This window comes from Pongo pygmaeus, chromosome 11 (assembly GCF_028885625.2).
Source record: "Pongo pygmaeus isolate AG05252 chromosome 11, NHGRI_mPonPyg2-v2.0_pri, whole genome shotgun sequence".
Taxonomy (NCBI): Eukaryota; Metazoa; Chordata; class Mammalia; order Primates; family Hominidae; genus Pongo; species Pongo pygmaeus.
The window spans coordinates 26,198,216-26,225,847 of NC_072384.2; the positions used below are offsets into that span (position 1 = coordinate 26,198,216).

General features: G+C 42.2%; 1 protein-coding gene across 1 annotated transcript in view; it reads right to left on the reverse strand.

Annotated features, from left to right (window-relative positions):
- MARCO (macrophage receptor with collagenous structure) overlaps positions 1-27,632 on the reverse strand; it is a 53,947-nt gene that overhangs the window by 19,946 nt on the left and 6,369 nt on the right. The window contains exons 2-5 of the mRNA XM_054478784.1: positions 6,405-6,506; positions 5,329-5,553; positions 4,131-4,166; positions 32-139 (exon numbers count right to left, since the gene is read on the reverse strand). Coding sequence (XP_054334759.1) covers positions 32-139; positions 4,131-4,166; positions 5,329-5,553; positions 6,405-6,506 — 471 coding nt within the window. The remainder of the gene's footprint in view (positions 1-31; positions 140-4,130; positions 4,167-5,328; positions 5,554-6,404; positions 6,507-27,632) is intronic.

A 27,632-nucleotide genomic window follows, 5' to 3' on the forward strand; every position in this document is an offset into this window, starting at 1 on the left:
TGATTAAGGGTCAGGAGACAAAGACCTGTACCTGTTGCTCCATCTCGTCCCGCAGCCCCCTTGGCTCCCTTCTCAGCAGGTGGCCCCGGCGGGCCAGGGGCACCAGGCATGCCCATGGCCCCCTTGTGACCTTGAAGACCTGAGGAAGAGGAGCAGAGACACTAATGAGTCAGCCAACAGGATGGGGCAACAATGCCATGCAATCACTTACATGGTGATTCATATCAACAAATGTTCACTGAGCATGGGGATGAGCCAACTGTGTGGAAAGAAGTAAAGAAGACAGAGCTCCTCCTGCAAGAAACCCATGGCCTAGAAAGCAAAAGAGAGACACTGAGTCAAATAGTCCTAGCTGCAGGTGTTAGCAGTACTCCTTTAGCTGGGTGACCTTGTGCAAGTTACATCATCATTTTGAGCCTCAGCTCCCTCATCAGTAAGACGGAATTAGTGTACTAATTACACAGGGTTGTCTTGAGGTTACCATGTGGGGACCATCATGGAAAACACACAAGGCAAGCTCTGGATAAATGGAGCCTATAATTTCTACAACTCACATGATTCTCTACCATTTCCAAGGACCACTTTGCAGATGGGGTTTCACTGGAATCTCACAACAATGAGAGGGGGCACACAAGGCTCCTTGTCCCCATCGCCAAGGAGGCAGTGATGTTCTGAGATGCCCAGGTCTTGCCTGAGGTCTCACCTTTAGAGTGTGGCCACAGATTCCCGGTCTCCCAAGGGCAAAGCCTGCACCATTGCCAAGGCACTGTGGTGGTGAAGCCTGTGATGTGCTTTCTATTTCAAAGTAGAATCCCATCCAATGTGTGGGATCCATATAGCCTATCATTTTATATATACAAGGCTGGAAGGAGGGAGTTCCAACTGGGGACTAGAACCTCTCACTTCAGGATGGGATCCCTTTTGGATGAGTCTCTGGAGAGAGAATTGTTTCAGGGTTTGACATCTCCTTCCACTGATGAGCGGCGTGACCTGGATAGGGGTCTTCACTTGGCCTAGCCCTGGTTTCTTGCACTGTACATGAGAATAGCACATCCACCCTACAGGGTCTTCGGGAGGACTGCAGAGGCCATGGCACATGGAAGAAACCCAGTGAAAAGGGCTCTTATTGTTGGCCAAAGGGAAGGGACAAGAACCTCAGAGACCCCACGATACCAGAGATAAGACCCCTCCCCTGCAGAGCTGTCCCTCCTCCTGGGTGATCAAAGCTGGAGGTTTCTGCCTCTGGCACTTCTGAGGGAAAGTGCCCCACTATTCCCAGGCTAGAAGGGGATTTTCAGGGTAAGCCCCTAGGATCCTGTGCCCATTAGTGTCAGAATCTCTACCATCCCTTCTCAGGCAGAGAAGTGCAAGCTGTTCTGGCTCCACTGTGGTGGCCTGGTCCCCTGGGGACAGGGATAGGGATAGGGCTCAGTTTCAGGACTCTAATTCAGCTTCTCCAAACATGCCTGCATCATCTTGAGTGAGTCGATGTGTCTCTGAACCTCAACAGCTGCTTGGGGTTAGTGTGAGCAGTCAACAAAGCATAAAGCAAAGTGCCTTGTGCTTATCTAGGGGCACCCTCAGGACCTCCTCATCCTTGCCCCTCTGTAGCCTCATCTCCCCGCACCATCCCCTTGCTCTTGTGCTTCAGACACATGAATCTTCTTTCTCTGTGATCTTTGACTCACCAAGCTCCCTCCTGACCCAAGGGCCTTTGCACACATGGCTTTCTCTGCCTTGCCTGCAGACAGCTCAGGCCAGCGCTCTGCCTTCTTACCCAGGGAACTGTCCCATGCTTTCAGAGCAGTGGCCAGGGCTGTGACTGCATCAGGCTCCAAATTGGTTGCCTCCTAAACAGGAAGGCTCATGAGGGCAGGGCCTTGTCTGTCTTCTTAATGTCTGGATCCCCAATGCCTATGCGACTTCTCATCCTCACGGAACTTTCAATAGATATTTGTTGGGAGGAAGGAAAGAAGTCCAAGATGGATAGGGGAGTGAAACAGAGAGGCAGGTGGGTTTTGCAGTCCCCTTCCCTGAAGCTTGGATGAGGAGCAGTTCCCCTGACTGTGTTCCAGGCAGCCTGCGTGGGAAGGCAGTTCCACAGGCAGGCTGCCTCCAGCGAGACCATGACTTCTGGGTTCCACACCCAGCCTTCCTCTCCTGCCCACCTATTAGTCTCTGGAGCCTTTTCAGCAAAGGAACCTCTGTGGAATCCTGACCAGGCAAGGCAAGCCATGGGGAAGGGGAGAGAACACAGCCTCCCTGGGTGGGAAAGGGCGATGGGCGAGGAATCCGGAGAGGCAGGTGGTGCCCGAGGAGGAACCGAGACTTCTATAGCCCCAGCTGCTGGAAGAAGTTTCCTGTCTGTGTTTTCTGGGCACAAAAAGAAAGAGTGGGAAGAGAGAGAGAGAGAGAGAGACAGAAGTCAGAGACAGAGAGAGACTGAGAAAGACATGGAGAGTGAGAGTTGGAGATTTTCTCTATGTACATACATCTATATTCAGAGAGAGAGAGAGAGAGAGAGGGAGACATTGAGAGAGAGAGTTGGAGATTTTCTCTATGTGCATACATGTATATTTAGAGAGAGAGAGAGTTGGAGATTTTTCTCTATGTACATATATCTATATTCAGAGAGAGAGAAAGACATGGAGAGAGAGAGTTGGAGTTTTTCTCTATGTACCCACATCTATATTCATACAGAGAGAGAGAGAGAGAGCCAGAGGGAGCCCATGTTCTGTGCTCTGGGGTGAGGTGGGCAGCACTGTGCCTAGGGCGGGTGACAGGCAGATTTTGAAGGTTGTACTGAATCCACTGGGTTGAGAAGAAGTTTAAGCATTGATTCGGTCATCAAAAGCAATTGAAATTGTTGAAACTCCCCCTCCTTAAAGGAGAGGAGCCAGCATTCATCAGGCTGGAGGCTCTCCTAGCATTAGCATTTAGTCTTCTCAAGAATAACAGAATAACAATCATAATAACAATGGCAAATAATACTCATAATAATAACGAAGACAAGAACATCATTGAGTACTTATTTTCTGCTGGACACTGGACTAAGAGGTTTACATTCATTGTTTTATCCTGACACCAATCCTAGGAGGTCCTACCATTGTCTCCATCTTATAGGGGAGGACATAGAGCTCAGAAATGTTAGGTGACTTGCTCAAGGCCACCCAGTTTACGGGGGCAGATCCAGGGTTTTCTGTAGGTCCACCAGTCTCCCAAGTCCCTGCTTCCATCACTTTGCAAGGCTGCCTCAAAACCCTCCCTGGCCAATGGTGTGATCTGGGCCGTCCTTGAAATATTATGGGACCAAAGGATTCTGTCCCAAAAATGGCATGTATATTTATCCTCAGGGGGAAATTTCAACCACTCAGCTGATTAAATGGAACAGGACTGTGAGTGAAGCGTGTGTGCAACACAACACATGTGGGTTGAGGAAGGAAGAAAAGGCAAACAAGCCATAGCCTTGTCCTCAGAGAGCACATGCCATTGTCAGACAGCTTTTGCACTCCCTTGCGTCCTACAGCAACTCCGTGAGGCGAGTCAGATTATCTCCACTGCTTCCTACACAGGTGAGTGGCTGAGGCTCCAGAAAACTTAAATAACTGACCCAGAGTCACACAGACAGTAAGCCCCAGACCCAGGATTAGAACTCAGATCGGCCTGACCACACAGCCTGCGCCTCCATGACACCTGCCTCCCATCATTACTGCCCTGTAGGAGAGAGGAGTCAGACACCATGGAAATGAGCACAGCACCTCTGGTGGGAAGTGCTATGTATGTGGTAGGTAAGAGTCACCCGGAAGGAGTGCTTACGGGAGACCAGGAGAGAGGCTGCCCTGGCAGCTGGGATGATGCCTGGCCAGGTCTGGGAAGGTACCTAGATTTGGATGGGGGCGTGGAGAGAGGAAGCCTCTTTAAGTAAGGAGGGGGATGACAGCCCAGGGTCTGGGAGTCCAATTACGGTCTGGGAACGGAGAGGAGACCCAGCTGAAGACAAAGGAGGCTGTGGGGACAGGGGAAGGTAAGCTGGGGTCAGATGTCCAGACTCAGAATGGCACAGGCCAAAGGGCCCTTTTGGGGAGGTTTTGGGGAAAGAGCAGGGTGGGTGTGAATGGAAATGAACCTACCTGGGGCGCCTTGTTCACCTTTGATTCCAAACATCCCTGCAAGGGAAGGAGAGTGAGCTGCAGCTGAGCTGTGGGGTACCTTTGGCCCTAGCCCCAACTGAGAATGCCCAGGCTCTGCAGTGGGAGGGTAAGCCCTCCCATGTGGGGCTCCCATCAGACTGTGGGGGTTTGGACAACAGGAGCCAAACACCTAGCTGTTTTTTGGGAAAGAGTCCTTGGAAAGAGCCAGATGCTTAGCTGCAACTAGCGGACTGCACTCTGAGACCTGTAGATCCCTGGGAGCCTTGGAGGTGGGGAAAGGAGGTTGCTTCAAACCAGCCTGAGGAGGTAGAACCACTTCGTATTGGTCAAAATGAGCTCCTTCACATTTCAAGGAAGGAAGAGACACTCCCACGGTGTCTGAGTATCTGAACCTGGATTCCATCCATCTGCCCACAGCTATTGCCCCTCCTCACACCCCCACTCAGCGTTCATCTTTTCTCCCTGGGGAGGCCACAGCCTCTGGAGGGATTTGCCTCCTGGGTCCTGTGCTGGGCGTACCCCTTGGTCAAAGGACCCAGCCATGGGATCACCCTCCTAAGCCTCAGCTCACATGGGGCCCAGAGCAAGGAACCCTACTGGGGCTGGAGCTCTGTGTCACAGGGTAAACCCTACAACAGTTGGGCCACGCCTAGCAGCTGGTTTTGCTGAAACTGTCTGAGGGTGAGGCTCTTCCCATTTTGGGGCAGCCTGAGAGAGGAGAGGGTGCAGCTGCAAGGCCCTGAGAGCACCGAGGGAAGGGGCACCCCTGGGGTTTTCACCCTTGGCTCAGTTTTCTTCAGTCTGCAGCCCTACCACCGAAGTCACCATGTTTCCCCCAGCAGGTCCGGGTGTCCTCCTCCCCACAAAGTCCCCACATTGTCTGAACTAGTTTGGTGCCTTAAGTTGCTCTCTCCCCAACCTCATGTCAGTGTAAGTCAGCTGTGGGGGACTGGTCCAGGGAACCACCCCAGGCTCTGTGTTTTACCCTCCCTCCCAGACATTCTGTATCCTTCTGGGGACTCTGGGTTCAAACTTGGCATTGAGCTGGTTGCTCTAAGTCCCTGGCTCTTGGAGGTCACACGTTGCTTGGACAGGGCCCTTAATTTCCTGGTTCCTGATCCTGCTGTCTCCCAGACCTCTGTTGAGAAGTCTCAACCCAGAGGGGAGGAGGCCAAACCTGGGTTCTGAGTGAAGTTGTCTACCCGCTGCAGCAAGTGCTCGTGGCTGACACGGACCCAGGTCAGTTGGGCCTGCAGGACTTGCAGCCTCGATGCACCCTGAGCCAGGTGTTCTCCAGGGTGTGTTGACTGCAGCAAGGAGAAGGACAGGCTGTCCTCAGCCGCCAGAGTGTCATTGAGGAAATACATCTCCAGGACCCGGAGCCGCGCCTGCAGATTCAGAACTGGGCCCCACCCCACAGCATTCTTTTAGGGACTGAGGCATTTGAGCACATCCCTGAAATTCTTGTGTCATGTGAGCATAATTTCTACAGGCCCTGAATTCGTAAACACAAATTCCACGCGCTGTCAGCACCTAGCATGAGCACACAGCTTTTTCTACATCTTGACCATGTGCGCTCCACACTTGGGCATGATATTGCACATCCACAAAACATTTCTGCATGGCCTAAAGCTGTGCCTACTGCATCCCCAATCAATCTCCAACCTTCAGGCAGTTAAGACCTTCCTGCATGCTCTGGGTGTAGATGCATGACAGCTAACATGCTGGTCTGACCTAAATATGTGCAAGCAGCATTCGTGTGTGATCTTAATACACACATGACGTGTTTATGACAACGGCTCATTCAGCGTTCTTGAGTGACTTCAGTGTCTGCTCATGCAATGACTTCATGACTTTAACCTTTAGATTGGGAATACTTCAAAAGTAAAATCATGTTCAAATGGACACTTGGATCAGCAAAGCCCTTCCCACTCAGAGGCTAGGAGTCTTAGATATCAGATGTGTGTGTCATAACCCATGTGAAATTATTGTGTCTTTCACTGCTTAGACACATAGGCTCACAAGTGCATTCTCAATGTCTCTCTCTCTCCCTCCCTCATGCACACATACACACAACATACACTGCCTTCTTCGCTCCTCTCATCACTGTGGCTGCCAGGGGCTGAGACTCTCTCCCAGCAGATGGGAGAAGTGGCCCAAGGCTCCCCATCAACCTGTGCCCTTCATCTGAGAGGCCCAGCTGGGTCACCCCTCTCCCCCAGGAGGGACTACATAGGACCAAGCCTGCTTTACCTTGGACCACCAGCAGCCCAGCGCCAGCGGTGAGCAGGATCAGGTAGATGACCACCACAGCCAGGGAGAAGTTCACCCCATTTCTCCTCTTGGGCTTTGGATCTGAAACACAAGCCAGGAGGAAGGTGGCTGCTGCAGAGAACACAGCACAGGGAGTCCCCACATGTTCCAGGCCCTACTCCATGTGAGCAGGGGGGCACCCTGTGAGGTCAGCTGGGAAAGACACCAAAAGCTCATGACCCCCAAATCATCCCCCGATCCTCTTTCTTGCCACAAAGCAAAAATTGCCACTGTTGGTCACTCATCTGTGTGGCTGGGCAAATAAACATCTGTGCCATATATCATTTGCTGGAAAAGGTGTCATATCAACCTTGTTCATCGGTGAAGCCCCAGCATGGTGCCTGGCCCTGCTGGGTTCTCAATCTATGTTTGTGGAATAAATTATGAATTAATGTGTTTAAATTTCAAAACTCTGGGAGGAGAAGGGTTGTTCCCATTTGGCAAACAAGTAGTGAGACTTGGAGAAATTAAATAACTTATTAGGTTATAAGAAGCAAATCTGGAATTCATGTCTAGGTCTCTTTTTCTTAAGATTTGTAAATTATAAAAGTAAAACATGCTTGATATATTTTATCAAATAATGTACAGGGCATGACAAGGGTTAATAATCATCCCTCAACTCCCTAAGATCCTAACCCAATGAGATAATCTCTATTAGCACTCTGGGGTGTGGTCTTCCTCCCATCCCTCCTGCCCAGAAATCCTACAAACCCATATAGTCTGAGAAAGCCTTTTTTTGTTTTAATCTTACAAACGATATCATAGTACATAAAATACCACACATTGCTTTTCACAGTGAAAGATTTTCATGGACATTTTCCTAGTTTTCTTTGTAGAGAGAGATTAGCTGCCTAATATTCCTCAGAGACAAAAGCCACAGTTCATGCTAACATTTTATGTTAACATTTCATGCTAACATTTCCCTTTTAATGAGCTGTTTCCAGTTTGCGACATTACAAAAGAGGCTGTAATATTTCTTGCCTGGAAGTCCTGACTCTAGTCTTTCATCAGCTGTTAAGCTGTCTTGTTTAGGGGTATTAAAGGGAGGGCCCCAGACTGCAGAAGGCCCTGCAGTTCCTACTGCTCACATTAAAGGAGCACCTATTCCACACCAGGCATTTACCAACGTCATCTCTAACCATTGCAGCAACCCTGCAAGGTAGGCATGGTTATGCTTCTTTACAGAGGAGAGAGCTGGGGTTAAAAAGTTAAGGTGGCAGGTGACACAGCAGGCATGTGACCCCAGGTTGGTCTAGCTTCAAGGCCTGAGCTTGCCTCACTAGCCTGCACTGACCACTGCCCCTAGGAAAGATCCAGTTGAAATGGGCCCCACGGGCACATCTGAAAGGGAAACAGATAATAATGAAGCAGCCCAAGGGAATGTGTGCCCAACCATGTTTGCTTTTGTGATAGGGGCAGGTGGGTTTTAACTATTGTGACAGATGCACTTAAACCTCAGATCTTTTCCTATCGCCTGTAGCTCCTGTGTTTACCCTGCTGATATTCCTTCCAACCCTTGCACAGCAAGAACCCCTGCTTGAGAAATGCCCAGATGAACAATGGTCTAGGGGTAGCTCTGGCAGCACAGAGAGGAGTGGTTTTGTTGGTGGGTTGGTTGTTTAGCTAGTGGTACTCGATTATACTCAGTTTAGCATGGAGTGCCCTGTCTCCTCTGCACCCTACCTGCCAGAATCCAGGCTCACACAGCAGCCTGAGTAAGCCCCACAACACATAACCTGCCCAAGTCATTCCCTGCTCTCAGCCCTTCAGTGGGGGCTCACTGCTCCCGACCTGGCACCTGAAGCCCCTCTGGCCAGCTCTCCTGTGGCTGCACTTCCATGTCACACCTCCACATGGATTCTGACCAATGGCCAGGCCAGATGACAATTGGTGGCATTCTTCTGACTTGGGGCAATGTGTGTCCCCTGAATACTGGCTCTCCTCCTTCCCTTTCACAAGACTAATTTCTGCTCATCCTTTGGAAGTTCAGTAGAGCCCGTCCTGCTTCAGGATACCTTCTCTGGTTCCTCTGGGCTGGGTGGAACCCCCCTTGGCTCTCCCACATCACTCTGTTTCCCTCTGCCATAGCACACTGATCACCCTGGATTGTGTATGTTTATGTTTCTGTCTCCCCAAATGGCCTGGAAGCTCTTTGAACTGTATTCCGGCACCAACATGGTATCTGGCACACAACATGCTGGGAAGATGATGACTGAATAGATGAATGAATGAGTGGCTGCAGAGGTTTGGGTGCTGAACATGTGCAGAGTTAGAAGTGTTGAAAGAACATCAGGAATGCAACTCAGGGCCTCGGGTATTCATGCAACCATCATGCTGAAGACAAGTAAAACACGAGGGGAGCCTCACATTTAACACAAGGTGGTGGATGGCAAATTGGAAAATACAGTGCCATGGACAGCACTGTTTTTGGACAGCGCTAAATTTTATGAAACAAACATCATGAGAATGGAAAGGTAAATTGTGCTTCAGAGACACAGGTATTACAGAGGTCAGAGGTTGGAGCAAGCATGGAAAATACAGATATTTTAAAACCATATGGTCAGAGCATGGTGGAAGGCATGTGAGTAAGAATACAATGAGAAAAAATAAGGTATGGTAATACTGTGACAGTAGTTCATGGATAGCCATCCAGGCCCAGAATGCTTTCTAAATTCAGAGCTACCACCTGGCACAGAGGCAAAGTGTTTTAGAAACTGGGAATGTTGAGCCTGTAGGCCTATCTAACTCACTCTGTACAAAATGGAGGGTCTGATGAAATCTTTAGCCTCTACACTGTTCATTTCATCTCTTAGAGGGTAGAAGAAACTATAAAGAAAACATCTATTCTAGATCAGGTTTGACCAAAGAGGAAGAGCTGCTTGACATGAGAGGATAAAAACAGCCTCTAGTAAATAAGAATGGGCTTCCCTGGAGTAAACCTTGGTGAGTATGGGCAAGGATTTTAGGCAAGCAGGTTTCAGAAATTTGACAGCTCTATTGTCTGACCCACAATGAAAACATGGCTCCAGAGGGAAATAAAAATAATGTTTCAAGTCTGTAAAAGATCCCAATGAAGAAAAAAAGCATGCACACAAATTCTAGTCTTTCCAGGTCTGCCACCTCCTGGGGTAGCAGGTAGTGCTGGTAGGGTGTCCTCCTCCCATGCTATAACACTAGTGGACATTGAGCAGGAGTCTCCACTCTACCCTAGCACTGGGCTGCCTAGTGAGCAGACCCAGAGAAGTGATGTCTTCCCTTTGGGCCTGATGTATCTCACTTCCTACCTGATAGCACCAGGCAGTGCTGGAACGTGCCTTCTGCCCTGCAGGAAAGACCAGCAGGGGACCAGCAAGAACACTAATGGCACCAGGTAAACAAAGTGGACCAAAATAACATGGACAGGGCTCTGAAAACTAAATTGTCATTGTACCATAGCCCACACAAGTAGGCCAGAACCTACATAATAAACCTAAACTGTGTGACTGTGTGACTATCTACTAAAATAGAAGTTTTAAATAGGACCCAGAATCTCCTAACATACTGTACAAAACATCCATTATATAATGGAAAATCACTCATCATACCAAGAATAGAGAAAATCACAACTCAGATGAGAGGAGACAATCAAGAGATACCAGCATTGAGATGACACAGATGTTAAAACTATTCCACAAGAATTTTAAAGCATCTGTAACAAAATGCCTTAGTGAGCAATTAAAACCATTCTTGAAACAAACTTTTTAAAAGCTCACCAAAAAAGTATAACATATAAAAAAAGAACCAAATGGAAACTATTGAACTAAAAAAATACCAATTAAAGAAAAAGGACTCAGTAGATGAGCTGAATAGTGTAATAGATGTGACAGAGAAAAGAATCAGTTAACTCAATGATAGAACAATAGAAATTACACATCTGAAAAACAGAAAATCAGCTGGGAAAACAAACAAACAAACATGAACAGAGCCTCAGAGACCTGTGGGCCAGTAACAAAACACCTACAATTCATATCATTTAATTCCTAGAAAAAGTGTGAGGCTTCAAAAATATTCAGAGAAATAATGGCTAAAAATTTCCCGAATTTTGTGGAAGATATAAACCTACAGATTAAAGAAACTGTCAAAATCCCAAACATGATAAACTCAAAGAAATCCATATCAAGACACATCATAACTAAAAAATTGAAAACATAAAAAGGCAGAGAAAATTAAACATCTAAAGAAAAAGGAAAAATCTAGAAAGCAGCCAGAGACAAATGGCACATTACTTATAAAAGAATACTTTTTTTTTTTTTTTGAGGTGGTATCTCACTCTGTCATCCAGGCTGGAGTGTACTGGCATGATCTCTGCTCACTTCAACCTCCATCTCCTGGGTTCAAGTGATTCTTGTGCCTCAGTCTCCCAAGTAGTTGTGATTACAGATGCATGCCACCACGCCCAGCTAATTTTTATATTTTTAGTAGAGACAGGGGTTTCACTATGATGTCCAGGCTGGTCTCGAATTCCTGATCTCAAGAGATCCACCTGCCTCACCCTCCCAAAATGCTGGGATTACAGGCATGAGCCACTGTGCCTGGCCAGGAATACCAATTTGAATGACAGAAAATTTCTCATCAGAAACTATGGAGACCAGATATAAGTGGTATAGCTTATTTTGTGTTCTGAAAAAGAAGAATTGTCAACCAGGAATTTTATTGCCAATAAAAATACACTGCAGGAATGGAGAAGAAATAAAGACACTCTCAGAGGAAGAGAAATGAAGAGAATCTTTTGCTGGCAGAACTAACTTTAAAGAATGACTAGAGGAGGTTCCCCTAACAGAAAGGAAATGATATAGTAAACTAGAATTTCAAAAAAGAAAGAGAATAATAGAACAAGTAAAAATAGGGATATATACTACAGAATCCTTCTCCTCATGAGTTTTAAAAATCACATTTGATTTTTAACACAAAAATTATACCACCTGATGTGGTGTTCAGTGAATGTAATAGAAAATGACAATTATATTTAAAAAGTGGAGAAGGCTAAAGAACATAAATGAAAGTAAGATTTCTACACTTGACTCAAAATGGTAAAATGTTGATATGTTCTGTATATATATTGCAATAAGTAGAGAAACCATTAAGAAAACTATTCAATAAAAAACGCTATAAATAAATCAAAATGGAATTCTAAAAATTGTTCAAATAATCCACAGGAAGGCAAGAAAAGAGAAATACATGAATGGGAAACAAAGAAAAAACAGAAAACACACAATAAGATGGCCAATTTAAGCCCTGACATATCAATAATTACTTTCAGTATAAATGGTCTAAATCAGAGGACAGATTTGCCAAACTGTGTTAAAAAACATAATCCAACGATGTACTATAAGTAAGAAATCAAACAATAGAACTTCAAAATACATGAAGCAAAAACTGATTTAACTGAAAAAAGAAATAGACAACACACAATTATAATTGAGACTTTAACACGTAGTTTCAGCAATTGATAGAAACTCTGCAAAGTTACAGAAGAACTAAACACTAGCACGACTGACGACAGTATCTATTGAACACACAGAATACTCCAGGTAGCAACAGCAGAATGTACATCCTTTTCAAGGACACATGGAACATTCACCAAAATAGACCATATCCTAGGTCATAAAACAAATTTCAACAAAATGAAAAAAAACCAAGGTCATACAGAATATGTTATTTGCCAATAATGCAATAAAAATAAAAATCAACAATGGATAAGGCAACAGGAAAATCTCCAAACATTTGGAACATTTAAAAAAGGACTTCTATATAATGCATGGGTCATTAAGAAAGTATCAAAAAATTTTAAAAATACAAATGAAAGGAAATGAAAATACACTATATTAAAATTTAAGGGATATTTGTTGAAAAGAAGAGGGGGAAGTGTGGGGAAAGGAAGGAGAGATCAGATTGTTGCCATGTCTGTGTAGAAAGAGGTGGGCATAGGAGACTCCGTTTTGTTCTGACTAGGAGAAATTCTTCTGCCTTGGGATGCTGTTGATCTATGGCCTTTCCCCCAGCCCCGTGCTCTCTGAAACATGTGCTGTGTCAACTCAGGGTTAAATGGATTAAGGGCGGTGCAAGATATGCTTTGTTAAACAGATGCTTGAAGGCAGCATGCTCTTTAAGAGTCATCACCACTCCCTAATCTCAAGTACCCAGGAGCACAAACACTGCAGAAGGCCACAGGGACCTCTGCCTAGGAAAACCAGAGACCTTTGTTCATGTGTTTATCTCCTGACCTTCTCTCCACTGTTATCCTATGACCCTGCCATATCCCCCTCTCCGAGAAACACCCAAGAACGATCAATAAATACTTCATAAATAAAAAAATAAAAAAATAAAAAAAATTTAAGGGATAAAACAAAAGCAGCTCTGAAAAGAAAATTTATAGCATGAACTGCTTACACCAAAAATAGAAAAGGCCTCCAATCAACACACTAAGTTTTTTCCTCAAGAAATTAGAAAAGAACAAAATAATTCCTAATCACCAGAAAAGGAAATAATAAAGAAAACAATATAAATAAATAAAATTTAAAATAGGAAGATAGAGAAAAATCAATGAAACGAAAGCTAGCTCTTTGAACAAAGTCAATAAAATTGACAAATCTCTAGCAAGACTGACAAAAATAAAAATGAAAGAAGACACAGATAGCCAATATCAGAAATGAAACAGGTGCTATTACTACAGATCCTGCAGCCATTAAAAAGAAAATAAGAAAATACTATCACTAACTTTATGCCCACAATTTAAAGGAAATGGGCTAGTTCCTGAAAAGCCACAAACTACCAAAACTCAGCCAAGGTGAAATAGATAATCTGAATATCTATAATCATTAAATAAATCTAAATTTTAATTTAAAAGCTCCCAGAAAAGAAATATTCAGGCCCAGACAGTTTTACTAGCATATCGTAATAAATATTTAAAGAAGAGTTAGCATCAGTTTTACACAACCTCTTATAGAAAAGGAAGAAACACTTTCTAACTCATTTTATGAGGTCAGAATGATCCTAATATGTAAATCAAAGATAGTCCAGTAAAAAGAAAGAAAGAAACAATCAAAACTATTTCATGAACTTTGACACAAAAATCTTCAGTAAAAGGCAAGCAGAGAACAAAATTGTGAATGAACTTCCATTCACAATTGCTACAAAGAGAATAAAATACCTAGGAATACAGCTAATAGAGAACGTGAAGGACCTCTTCAAGGAGAACTACAAACTGCTGCTCAAGGAAATCAGAGAGGATGTGAACAAATGGAAAAACATTTCATACTCATAAACAGGAAGAATCAATATCATGAAAATGACCATACTGCCCAAAGTAATTTATAGATTCAACACATTTCCATTAAACTACCATTGACATTCTTCATAGAATTAGAAGAAACTATCTCAAAATTATATGGAACCAAAAAAGAGCTTGTATATCCAAGAAAATCCTAAGCAAAAAGCGCAGAGCTGGAGGCATCACACTACCAGACTTCAAACTATTCTACAAGTCTACAGTAACCAAAACAGCATAGTACTGGTACAAAAACAGACACATAGACTAATGGAACAGAATAGACAACTCAGAAATAAGACCGCACATCTACAACCATCTGATCTTCAACAAACCTGACAAAAACAAGCAATGGGGAAAGGATCTCCTATTCAATAAATGGTGCTGGGAAAACTGGCTAGCCATATGCAGAAAACTGAAACTGGATCCCTTGCTTACATCTTATACAAAAATTAACTCAAGATGGATTAAACACTTAAATGTAAAACCCAAAACTATAAAAACCCTAGAAGAAAATCTAGGCAATACCATTCAGAACATAGGCATGGGCAAAGATTTCATGAGGAAATTGCCAAAGCAACTGTAACAAAAGCAAAAATTGACAAATGGGATCTAATTAAACTAAAGAGCTTTTGCACAGCAAAAGAAACTATCATCAGAGTGGACAGGCAACCTACAGAGTGAGAGAAAATTTTTGCAATCCATCCATCTGACAAAGGTCTAATATTCAGAATCTACAAGGAATTTGAACAAATTTACAAGAAAAAAACCAACCTCATTAAAAAGTGAATAAGACACTTCTCAAAAGAAGACATTCATGTAGCCAACATACATAAGAAAAGAAAGTTCAACATCACTGATCATTAGAGAAATGAAAATCAAAACCACAATGAGATACCATCTCACATCAGTCAGAATGGGGATTATTAAAAAGTCAAGAAACAGCAGATGCTGGTGAGGTTCCAGAGAAATAGGAACACTGTTACACTGTTGGTGGGAATGTAAATTAGTTCAACCATTGTGGAAGACAGTGTGGTGTTTCCTCAAAGATCTAGAACCAGAAATACCATTTGACCCAGCAATCCCATTACAAACCATTCTATTATAAAGATATATGGCACATGTATGTTCATTGCAGCACTCTTCACAATAACACAGACATGGAATCAACCCAAATGTCCATCAATGATAGACTGGATAAAGAAAATGTGGTAAATTTACTCCACAGAATACTATGCAGCCATGAAAAGGAATGAGATCATGTCCTTTGCAGGGACATGGATGGAGCTGGAAGCCATTATCCTCAGAAAACTAACACAGGAACAGAAAACCAAACACTGAATGTTCTCACTTATAAGTGGGAGCTGAACAATGAGAACATGTGAACACAAGGAGGGGAACAACACACACTGGGGCCAGTCAGGGGGTGGGGGTATGGAGAGAGCATTAGGAATAATAGCTCATGCATTCTGAGCTTAATATCTAGGTGATGGGTTGATGGGTGCAGCAAACCACCATGGCATACATTTACCTGTGTAACAAACCTGCACATTCTGCACATGTACCCTGGAACTTAAAATAGAAATAAAAATTTCAAAAAAAACTTCCATAAAAAAGTTAGTAAATAATATCAAGCAATATATTTAAAAAATTATATGCCACAACAAAGTGGGATTTATTCCAGATATGCAAGGATGGTTCAATATTTTAAAATTAATCAATATATTCCACCAGATCAGCCAGCTAAAGAAAAACAATAAAATTGGTGCAGAAAAAGCACTTGCCAAAATCCAATTCACAGTAAAACTCTCATCCCTATAATTCATAACTATGACTCATAACAAATAATAAACTCACAATAAAAATTCTCAGCAAACTAGAAATAGAGGAGAACTTCCTCAACTTAAAAAATTGCATCTACAAAATATCTAAAGCTAACGTCATACTTAATGGTGAAAGACATGACACTTTTCCCTTAAGATTCAAAACAAGGCAAGGATATCTGTTCTTGCCTTCTTATTCAACATAGCACTGGAAAATTCTAGCCAGCGCAGTAAGGCAAGAAAAAGAAATAAAAGGCATACAGTTTGGAAAGAAAGAATTTAAAATGTCCTTATTTGTAGAGTACATGACCATCTACATAGACAATTTCACAAAATCTACCAAAAAAGTTTCATTTTTATTTATTTATTTATTATTATTATTATTTTATTTTTCCATAAGTTATTGGGGTATAGGTTGTGTTTGGTTACATGAGGAAATTCTTTAGTGGTGATATGTGAGATTTTGGTGCACCCATCACCCAAGCAGTATACATTGCACTGTATTTGTAGTCTTTTATCCTTCACCACCCTCCCACTCTTGCCTCCAAGTCCCCAAAGTCCACTATATCATTCTTATGCCTTCATGGCTTAGCTCCCTCATATCAGTGATAACATATGATGTTTGGTTTTCTATTCCTGAGTTACTTCACTTAGAATAATAGTCTCCAATCTCATCCAGGTCACTGAAAATGCTGTTAATTCATTCCTTTTTATGGCTGAGTAGTATTCCATCATATATACACCACAGTTTCTTTATCCACTTGTTGGGGTTCCATGATTTTGCAATTGTGAATTGTGCTGCTATAAAAATGCATGTGCAAGTATCTTTTTCAAACAGTGACTTCTTTTCCTCTGGGTAGATACCCAGTAGTAGGATTGCTGGATCAAATGGTATTTCTACTTTTACTTCTTTAAGGAATCTCCACACTGTTTTCCATAGCAGCTGTCCTAGTTTACATTCCTACCAGCAGTGTAGAAATGTTCCCTGATCACCACATCCATGCCAACATCTATGGTTTTTTGATTTTTTTATTATGGCCATTCTTGCATGAGTAAGGTAGTATCACACTGTGGTTTTGATTTGCATTTCCCTGATCATTAGTGATGTTGAGCATTTTTTCACATGTCACTTGGCCATTTGTACATCTTCTTTTGAGAATTGTTTTTTCATATCCTTAGCCCACTTTTTGATGGAATTTTTTTCTTACTGATTTGTTTGAGTTTGTTGTAGATTCTGGACATTAATGCTTTGTCAGATGTATAGATTTGTGAAGATTTTCTCCTACTCTGTGGGTTATCTGTTTACTCTGCTGACTGTTCCTTTTGCCATGCAAAAGCTCTTTAGTTTAATTAGCTCCCAGATATTTATCTTTGTTTTTATTGCATTTACTTTTGGGTTCTTGGTCATGAAATCTTTGCTTAAGCCAATGTCTAGAAGGGTTTTCCCAATGTTATCTTCTATAATGTTTACAGTTTCAGGTCTTTGGTTTAAGTCCTTAATCCATATTGAGTTGATTTTTGTATAAGGTGAGAGAGGAGGATCAAGTTTCATTCTCCTACATGTGGCTAGCCAATTATCCCAGCACTATTTGTTGAAAAGGGTGTCCTTTCCCCACTTTATATTTTTGCTTTAAGTATTTGGGTTTATTTCTGGGTTCTCTGTTCTTTTCCATTGGTCTATATGCCTATTTTTTATACTAGTACCACACTGTTTTGGTGACTGTGGCCTTATAGTATAGTTTGAAATCAGATAGTGTGATGCCTCCAGATTTGTTCTTTTTGCTTAGTCTTGTTTTGGCTATGCGTGCTCTTTTTTGTTTCCATATGAATTTTAGAATTGTTTTTTCTAACTCTGTGAAGAACGATGGTGGTATTTTGATGGGGATTGCATTGAATTTGTAGATTGCTTTTGGCAGTGTGATTATTTTCACATTATTGTTTCTACCCATCCATGAGCATGGGATGTGTTTCCATTTGTTTGTGTCATCTATGATTTATTTCAGCAGTGTTTTGTAATTTTCCTTGAAGACGTCTTTTGACTCCTTTGTTAGGCATCTTCCTAAGTATCGTATTTTTTTTTTTTTTTTTTTGCAGCTATTGCAAAAGTGGTTGAGTTCTTGATTTGATTCTCTGATTGGTCACTGTTAGTGTAAGGAAGAGCTATTGATTTGTGTACATTAATCTTGTATCCGGAAACTTTGCTGAATTCTTTTATCAGTTCTAGGAGCTTTCTGGAGGAGCCCTTAAGGTTTTCAAAGTAAGCAGTCATATCATCAGCAAAAAGGGACAGTTTGATTTCCTCTTTACTGATTTGGATGCCCTTTTTTTTAATCTTGTCTGATTGCTCTGGCTAGGACTTTCAGCACTATGTTGAAGAGGAGTGGTGAGAGTGAGCATCCTTATCTTGTTCCCGTTCTCAGAGGGAATGCTTTCAATTTTTCCCCATTCAGTATTATGTTGTCTGTGGGTTTGTCATAGATGGCCTTTATTACATTAAGGTATATCCCTTGTATGCTGATTTTACTGAGGGTTTTAATCATAAAGGAATGCTGGATTTTATCGAATGCTTTTTCTGCATCTATTGAAATGATCATGTGATTTTTGTTTTTAATTCTGTTTATGTGGTGTATCACATTTATTGACCTGGGAATGTTAAACCATCCCTGCATCCCTGCTATGAAACCCACTTGATCCATGGTGGATTATCTTTATGATATCCACCATAACTAGCATTTTGTTAAGGATTTTCACATCTATGTTCATCAAGGATATTGGTCTGTAGTTTTCTTTTTTGGTTGTGTCCTTTCCTGGTTTTGGTGTTAGGGTAATGAAGGCTTCATAGAATGAATTAGGGAGGGTTCCTTCTTTCTCTGTCTTGTGGAATAGTGTCAAAAGGATTGGTACCTTGGTGTTCTTCTTTTAATGTCTGATAGAATTCTGCTGTGAATCTATCTGGTCCTGGACCCTTTGTTTGTTTGTTTTTGGGGGATAATTTTTAAATTACCAAACAATCTCGCTGCTTGTTATTGGTCTGTTGAGGGTATCTAATTATTCCTGATTTAAGCTAGGAATGTTGTATTTTTCCAGGAATTTATCATCTCTTCTAGGTTTTCTAGTTTATGTGAGTAAAGGTGTTCATAGTAGCCTTGAATGATCTTTTGTATTTCAATGGTGTCAGTTGTAATATATCCTGTTTTGTTTCTTAGTGAAACAAAGAAAGTTTTTCTCTCTTCTTTCCTTGGTTTATCTTGTTAATGGTCTATCAATTTTGTTTATATTTTAAAGAACCAGCTTTTTGTTTCATTTATCTTTTGTATTTTTTTGTTTCAATTTTATTTAGTTCTGCTCTGATCTTGGTTACTTCCTTTCTTCTGCTGGGTTTGCATTTGGTTTGTTCTTGTTTCTCTAGTTCCTTGAGGTGTGACCTTAGACTGTCTGTGCTCTTTCAGACTTTTTGATGTAGATCTTTAGGAGTATGAACTTTCCTCTTAGCAACACCTAAGCTGTATCCCAGAGGTTTTGATAGGTTGTGTCATTATTGTCATTCAGTTCAAAGAATTTTTAAATTTCCATCTTGATTTCATTTTTGACCCAATCCTCATTCAGTAGCAGGTTATTTAATTTCCATGTATTTGCATGGCTTTGAAGGTCCCTTTTGGAATTGATTTCCAGTTTTATTCCACTGTGGTCTGAGAGAATGCTTGATATAATTTCAATTTTCTTAAATTTATTGAGGCTCATTTTATGGCCTATCATATGGTCTATCTTGAAGAAAGTTCCATGTACTGTTGAATAGAATGTGTATTCTTTGGTTGTTGGATGAAATGTTCTGTATATATCTGCTAAGTCCATTTGTTCCAAGGTATAGTTTAAATCCACTGTTTCTTTGTTGACTTTCTGTCTTGATGACCCTCCTGTGCTGTCAGTGGAGTATTGAAGTACCTCACTATTATTGTGTTGCTCTCTATCTCATTTCTTAGGTCTATTAGTAATTGTTTTATAAATTTGGGAGCTCCAGTGTTAGGTGCATAAATGTTTGGGATTGTGATATCTTCCTGTTGGACAAGGACTTTTACCATTATATAATGTCCCTTTTTGTCTCTTTTAACCTCTGTTGCTTTAAAGATTGTTTTGTCTGATATAAGAATAGCTACCCCTGCTCACTTTTGGTGTCCATTTGCATGAAATGCCTTTCTCCACCCCTTTATTTTAAGTTTATGTGAGTCCTTATGTGTTAGGTGAGTCTCCTGAAGTTAGCAGATAGTTGGTTGGTGAGTTCTTATCCATTCTGCAGTTCTGTATCTTTTAAGTGGAGTGTTTAGGCCATTTATATTTAATGCTAGTATTGAAATGTGAGGTACCATTGCATTCATCATGTTCTTTGTTGCCTGTACTTTGTTTCATTTTGGCTTTTTGATTTTGCTTTTTAACTTATATTTTTGTTTTATAGGTCCTGTGTGATTTATGCCTTAGAGAGGTTCTGTTTTGATGTGTTTCTGGGATTTGTTTCAAGATTTAAACAGATTTAAACAGTTCAAGTTTTTAGCAGTTCTTGTTGTGGTGGCTTGGCAGTGGTGAATTATCTCAGCATTTGCTTGCCTGAAAATGACTGTGTCTTTCCTTCATATATGATGCTTAGTTTTGCTGGATACAAAATTCTTGGCTGATAATTGTTTTGTTTGAGGAGGCAGAAGATAGGGCCCCAATCCCTTCTAGCTTGTAGGGTTTCTGCTGAGAAATCTACTGTTACTCTGATAGGTTTTCCTTTATAGGTTACCTGGTGCTTCTCTCTCACAGCTCTTAAGACTTTTTCCTTCATCTTAACTTTAGATAACCTGATGACAATGTGTCTAGGGGAAGATCTTTTTGCAATGAATTTCCCAGGTCTTCTTTGTGCTTCTTGTATTTCCATGTCTAAGTCTCTAGGAAGGCCAGGAAAGTTTTCCTTGATTATTCCCCCAAATATGTTTTCCAAGCTTTTACAATTGTCTTTTTCCTCAGGAACATCAATTATTCTTAGGTGTGGTTGTTTACCATAATCCCAGACTTCTTGGAAGCTTTGTTCTATTTTTTTATTCTTTTTTCTTTATCTTTGTTGGATTGGGTTAATTCAAAGACCTTGTCTTTGAGCTCTGAATTTCTTTCTTCTACTTGTCCAATTCTATCACTGAGACTTTCCAGAGCATTTCACATTTCTAAAAGTGTGTCCAAAGTTTCCTGAAATTTTTATTGTTTTTTGTTTCTTTAAGCTATTTATTTTTCTGAATATTTCTCCCTTCACTTCTCATATAATTTTTTGGATTTCCTTGCATTGGGCTTCACATTTCCCTGGTCCTTCCCTGATTAGCTTAATAACTAACCTCCTGAATTTTTTTCAGGTAAATCAGGGATTTCTTCTTGGCTTGGATCCATTGCTGGTGAACTAGTGTGATTTTTTTTTCTTTTTTTTTGGCAGGCCAGGGGGTGGGGGTGTGGTGTTGATGAGCCTTGTTTCATCATATTACCAGGGTTGGTTTTCTAGTTCCTTCTCATTTGGGTAGGTTCTGTCAGAGGGAAATCTAGGGCTGAAGATTGCTGTTCAGATTTTTTTGTCCCACGGGGTGTTCCCTTGATGTAGTACTCTCCCTGTTTTCCTGTGGATGTGGCTTCCTGTGAGTCAAACTGCAGTGATTTTTGTCTCTCTTCTGGGTCTAGCCACCCAGCAACTTTACCCAGCTCCAGGCTGGTACTGGGGGTTGTCTGCACAAAGTCCTCTGATGTGAACTACCTAAGGGTCTCTTGGCTGTGGATACCAGTACCTGTTCCAGTGGAGGTGGCAGAGGGTGCAGTGGACTCTGTGAGGTTCCTTAGTTTTGATGGTTTAATGCTCTATTTTTGTGCTGGTTGGCCTCCTGCCAGGAGGTGGCAATTTCCAGAAAGCATCAGCTGTAGTAGTGTGGAGGGGGACTGGTGGTGGGTGCGACCCTAGAACTCCCAATATCACATGTCCTTTGTCTTCTGCCACCAGGGCAGGTAGGGAAGGACCATCAGGTCCAGGGATGGGGCTAGGCATGTATGATCTCAGAGTCTCCTTTGGCAGGTCTTGCTGTGGCTGCTGTGGGGGATGGGGTGAGATTCCCAGGTCACTGGAGTTGTGTACCTAGGAGGATTGTGGCTGCCTCTGCTGAGTCATGCAGGTTGTCAGGGAAGTGGGGGAAAGCCAGCAGTCAGAGGCCTCACCCAGCTCCCACACAAACCAAAAGGCCAGTCTCACTCCCACTGTGCCCCAGCAACAGCCCCAAGTGTGTTTCCAGGGGGAGGGGGAGACAGCCTTGAAAACTTGCCTGAGGCTTTCTCTGCCTCCCAGCTGCCAAAGACAAGGGCTTTAGTTTTTCCCCTGCCTGTGAAGTCTGCAAGCTGGATTCGCACCCTCCCCTGAGTTCTGGTCAGGAGGCTTCTCACCCTGTTCAAATTGTTACAAAGTTCAGCTAGAGAATCCTTTCTCCCTGTGGAGTTTTACCCCCTGATCCTCTGGCCACCTTCCTGATGGATTCCGGTGGTGCCAGCCAGGAGTGGGCTGCTTGGGGACCGAGCAAGCTCCCAGGGCCTTTCTGCTGCTTCCCCCACCCCTGTATTTCACTTGGCTCAGCTCTCTATCTTGATCAGCTCCAGGTAAAGTCAGAAACTTCTCCTGCAAACAGAACTTCATCTTCTCCAGCGAGGCTGTGTGTTCAGGAGATGAGGATCTCCTTTTCCCACTTACACGGCTGGGGCACTCGCAGTATTTGGGGTGTCTACTGGGTCCTTCAGGGGCAGTCCACTTCCTTCAGAGGGTCTGTGGATCCTCTCAGGATTGTTGGTTTGTTCTTGCAGTTGATATGGAGCTAAAATTCACAATGCAAGCCTCTGCATGCTGCTCTGTCTGGAGCGGAAATCTAGTCCCGCCTCTCATCCACCATCATCCCCCCAGCCTCCAGAAAACTTTTAGAATGAATAAATAAATTCACAAAGTTGGAAGACACAAGATCAACACACAAAAATCAACCACATTTCTATATACTAACAATAAATGGAAACCAAATTAAAAGCATAATAGAATTGACAATCACACCAAATGTGGAAAGTAAAAAGTTTCCTCTTCAAAGTTTTCCTTCTGTTGAAGAATAAATTGTGTGTTGGAAATGATGGTTTCTTTTGAGGACTAACTTTCTTCAAGCCTCCTTGCTTTGTGTTAATAACTCTTTGTTAAGCCCTAGCCTATGTAACTGTTGAATGTGCTCACAGACCCATTCCAGCTCACAGCCTATGCCCCTTCCTTATTTGGAAATGTTATTGCTTCCTTAAACCTTTTGTAACCAACTTCTTTGCTCTTCCCTGTACTTACCTATTTAGGAAAGTTGTAGGCTATTAGCAAATTGGATATCAGTTTAAGATTATGAGGTCCTGCTCCAGCCAATGGATATAGGACACACAGCAAGGACAACCCAACTGCGTAAGGGATAAATATGTCTGCTTTTCCTTTGTTCAAGTGTGCTTCTGCCACTGTTCCATCTGCAATTGAGCACGCTTTCTGCAGAAGGTAAAAATGGCCTTGCTGAGAGACCTTTTGTCTCTGTGCTGACTTTCCTTTGTGGAATCAATTATCTATTTCTAACAATTTTAATATCTCTAGCAATTTTGGTGGCAATCATATGGGGATACATTCTCCTCTGGGGGCATCTCTAGTCCTCTTTCATGTGGAGGTGCCACGCCACCTCTTGCGATGGCCTCAGGGGTAAGGGATCAAGACCCACCTGGTGCAAGGAATAACCCGAACTCTCAGCAATGCAGAAAGAAACTGGCCAGCAACCTAGATTAAAGGATCCTCACATACTGCAGTGACAACTTTGTGCACAGACCAAGGAAGGCAAAGCCACAGGAGCTGGTAAAGTACTTCCTTGGTCATGAAATTCTGGAGGGCTAAATGTGCATGTGCGTGAATTATCACAGATAACCCTGCTTGCGGTGTTGTTTGTGTGGATGGTGACAAGTCCTACTGCTGGATGGAGTGAGTGGGTCCTCTCTGCGGTTCCGTAGCTACCTCATATAGCTTAGGGCGGATCCTGCCATGGGATTTATACCTGCACGCCAACACTAAAAGAGGCCTAATTCTCCCTTGGGGGAGCGGCCAGAGAGGACAACACAAGTGGGAAGTGAGCAAGGGACCTTCAGAGAGGGAAAGGGAGAAACCAGGTCAACCTCCCAGGGCAGGCAAAGCAAGACACCCACTGGTTTGAGGGGTTGAGCCTTCCAGGACAGGCAAGGCAAGACATCTCCGGTTTGAGGGGTTGAGCCTTCCACAAATTTCAGGTGGTTGAACCTCACACAAACCTCCGGTAGTAAGAAAAATATTCAGAACTCCCCTTTCCCTTCTCAGGGGTAAGAAAGAGGATAAGCTCTACTCCTGCTGGTTGCTCCCCTAGGGGAAGGGGAAGGAGAAGGGAGAGCAGCAACATAAGTGGCTGGCAGAGGCAGGGAAAGACCAGCAGAGAGGAAAGAGAAACTGGGAGAGGAAGTAAGGGAGAGAAAGAGACAGACAGAGAGACAAAGAGGGAGTCAAAGAGAGAGAGAGAAAGAGAGAGACAGAGAATCAGAGAGAGAGAGAGAAAGAGACAGAGAGATAAAGAGGGAGTCAAAGAGAGAGGGACAGAGTCAAAGAGAGAGAGAGAAAGAGAGAGACAGAGAATCAGAGAGAGAGAGAGAGAAAGAGACAGAGAGATAAAGAGGGAGTAAAAGAGAGAGGGACAGAGTCAAAGAGAGAGAGAAAGAGAGAGACAGAAGTGTAAAGAGAAAACAGTATACCCTATTCATTTAAAAGCCAGGGTAAATTTAAAACCTATAATTGATAATTGAAGGTCTTCTCCATGACCCTATAACACTCCAATACCACCTTGTTGTCAGTGTAAACAAGGGCATAGCCCGAAAGCACTGAGGCCACTGACAACCTGTAGCCTTTCTAATAAAAAATGCTTAACCCAGTAACCTGTAGATGGCCCAAATGCATTCAATCTGTAGCAGCAACTTCTTTGCTAACAGAACAAAGTAGAAAAATAACTTTTAGAGGAAACCTCATTGTGAGCACACCTCATCAGGTCAGAACTATCCTAAGTCAAACAAACAAACAAACAAAAAAACCCAAAAGCTAAAAGGTAGCTCACTGACTCAAGAACCTTAAGGTATGAGGCTATTAGCCACTGAAAATTCCCTTAACTCAGTAGGTTTCCTAACAGGGAATCTAAATCTTAGTTACCATACAAAGGTCCCACCAGACCTAGGAGGAACTCCCTTCAGGACAGGATGATTGATGGTTCCTCCTGGGTGACAGGATGATAGTTGGTTCCTCCCAGGTGATTGAGGGAAAAAGACACAATGGGTATTCAGTAAGTGATAAGGAAACTCTTGTAGAAGCAGAGTTAGGAAAATTGCCTAATAATTGGTCTGCTCAAAAGTGGGAGCTGTTTGCACTCAGCCAAGCCTTAAAATACTTACAGATTCAGGAAGGAGTCATCTATAGCAATTCTAAGTTAAATCTGGACTAAACGAGGTCTTATTAATAGCAAAGGATAATTGAAATCCCAAACTTACAAGGTTTTCAACAAAAGTAAAGTTTGCTAAATGTTAACAGTGTCATATGTATTATCCTGACTTCTAATCTTGTGGCCTTAAACAGTCTAGTCCACAGACATGAAGGAAGCTCACTTTGGAAAAGAATGTCTATCATCTTTGAGAAAAAAAAAAGGGGGGGGGGAGTTTATGTAAAAAGGAATGTTATATGGTAAATTCTTGTCCTAAAATAAATTAACTGGTTGTTTAAAGAAAGCGATGTTAGCAACAACTCAGAAAGTTGAGGCATGTCGAAGGATTGTCTGTGAAAGTTGTGAAAAACAAAATTATAAAAGGGAATTTATGCAAGAAATATTGTATAATTTAAAAGTAATTAGGCCTCCTGAATGTAAAACTATTGAAGAAACAGTTTATATGCAAGGTATGTAAGGAAAGTAAAATAAACTTTTGGTAAAAGGATTATAAGGAGGCATAAGAATGTGGATTTCTACCTACATTAAAAGGTTAAAAAAATTTTCTTTTTGAAGGTTTAAGCAAGTTTTGAAACTTTAATTGTAAAGGAAATTCTGTGTGTAAACATATTGGCTAAAGTTAAAGGGGTTTCATCCAGTTTTTCTGTGAACCGGATATTAAAATAAAAGCACAAGAGGTTTTTCTTAAAGCACTAACCTGCTCTTTAATGAAAAATTATAAAAGGTTAAAAACAGTCTATAAAAATCTTACCTTATGGTCAGACATTAAAGTTGGATACGTATGTCAACAAGGTTTTATTAAAATTAAGTTTAACAATGACACACTAATATAAAGGTAAAATTTAGCTTTTCTAGTATAAAATCATACAGGAAGCATTGCCAAATATAAAATGGTGTTTGGCTTTCTTCGGTCTAAAAACTAATAAAAATAGGTGCTAAAGAAAATTTATCAGCAAGAAGGCACCAAGGACTATAAAGTCCACTGTTGATGTCCCCACATTTAAAACAAAAGATCAATTTCTTAGAAATTATATACTTGGTTTATCCTCCACCTTCTCTTCCCTTAAAACAAAAGGTCTTTTAGCACAGGTGCCGCCCTTGGAGTTTCCAGTACATCAGCATCAGCCTGGGGATCACATTCTCATCAAAGGATGGAAAGAAGGGAAACTCAGGCCAGCCTTGGAAGGACCGTATCTTGTGCTGCTAACCATCGAGACTGCTGTTCATGCAGCGGAAAGGGATGGACACATCACACCCGAGTCAAGCAAGTGCCGTTATCCTTAGAATCATGGGCCATTGTTCCTGTATCAAGCTCTACCAAATTAAAGCTAAGGAAAGCTTAGTCTATCTATCTTTTCCTTTCCTTTCCTTACCCAGTGCTTAAATCCATTACTATTCCTACCACCAGCAACTCTAACCCCACTGTAGGGCACTTCTGTGGTTTAGGAGCAGAGGTCACTGGAAAGGATCCTATAGACTTCTTTAAGGTGCACTTTTTTCTCCCTCCTCCACCTCCTACAGCTGCCCCTTTCCCAAATCTACAAAATCAAACTATGACTTGCCTCATGCCAAATGACTAAAGCAAGGTCTCAGTAGTAGAAATAGGAGACCTACGGCAAACCATAGCCATTGAAACGGGGTATAAAGATGTAAATGCCTGGTTAAAATGGATTAAATGTTCTGTTTGCACTTTAAACAAAAGTGACTTACTCTTGTGTGCATGGTAGGCCAGAGGCCCACGTTGTTGCCTTTCCACTAGCATGGTCCTCAAATCAAGGGGACATGGAGTGCATGGTAGCTCTTTTTCAAGATTCCACCCCCTGGAATAAAGAATTGTGCCAAGCTCTTTTTCTGCTATTTCCTGAAGTTCAACACCCTGTGGGTCAGCCCCCGAGGGCCATCCAGCCTCCCTCTTCCAAAACTAATTTTACCTCGTATCTCCAATGACAAGGGGAAAAATCTGGCATTCTTTGGAGACTTAACAGGATGCAGTGAAGTCAGGCACTTCCAAGAGCTGACCCATCTGTCTGCCCTTATTCATACATCCACCCTGAGCGGATGTATGGTGGTACAATGGGAGGGCCATTACTGGACACTCTGCCAAATAATTGGAGCAATACTTTTGCTCTAGTTCAATTGCCTATCCCTTTTACTCTGGTATTTCGTCAACCAGAAAACAAACAAACAAACAAACAAAAAACATAGCTTTAATTCTTACCTCTTTAATAACTGTAATAAGTATACTCCTTCTTCTTAGGTATTATGTTGTACTATACATCCAGGAGTTAATCAAAACAACTAAGCCAAGATGTGTTAAGCAAGTTTGAAGAGGAAAACTAAAAAGTAAAAGAGGAGGGATTGTAGAAAGTAAAAATTTCCTCTTCAAAGTTTTCCTTCTTGTTGAAGAATAAATTGTGAGTATTGGAAATGATGGTTTCTTTTGAGGACTAACTTTCTTCAAGCCTCTTGCTTTGTGTTAATAACT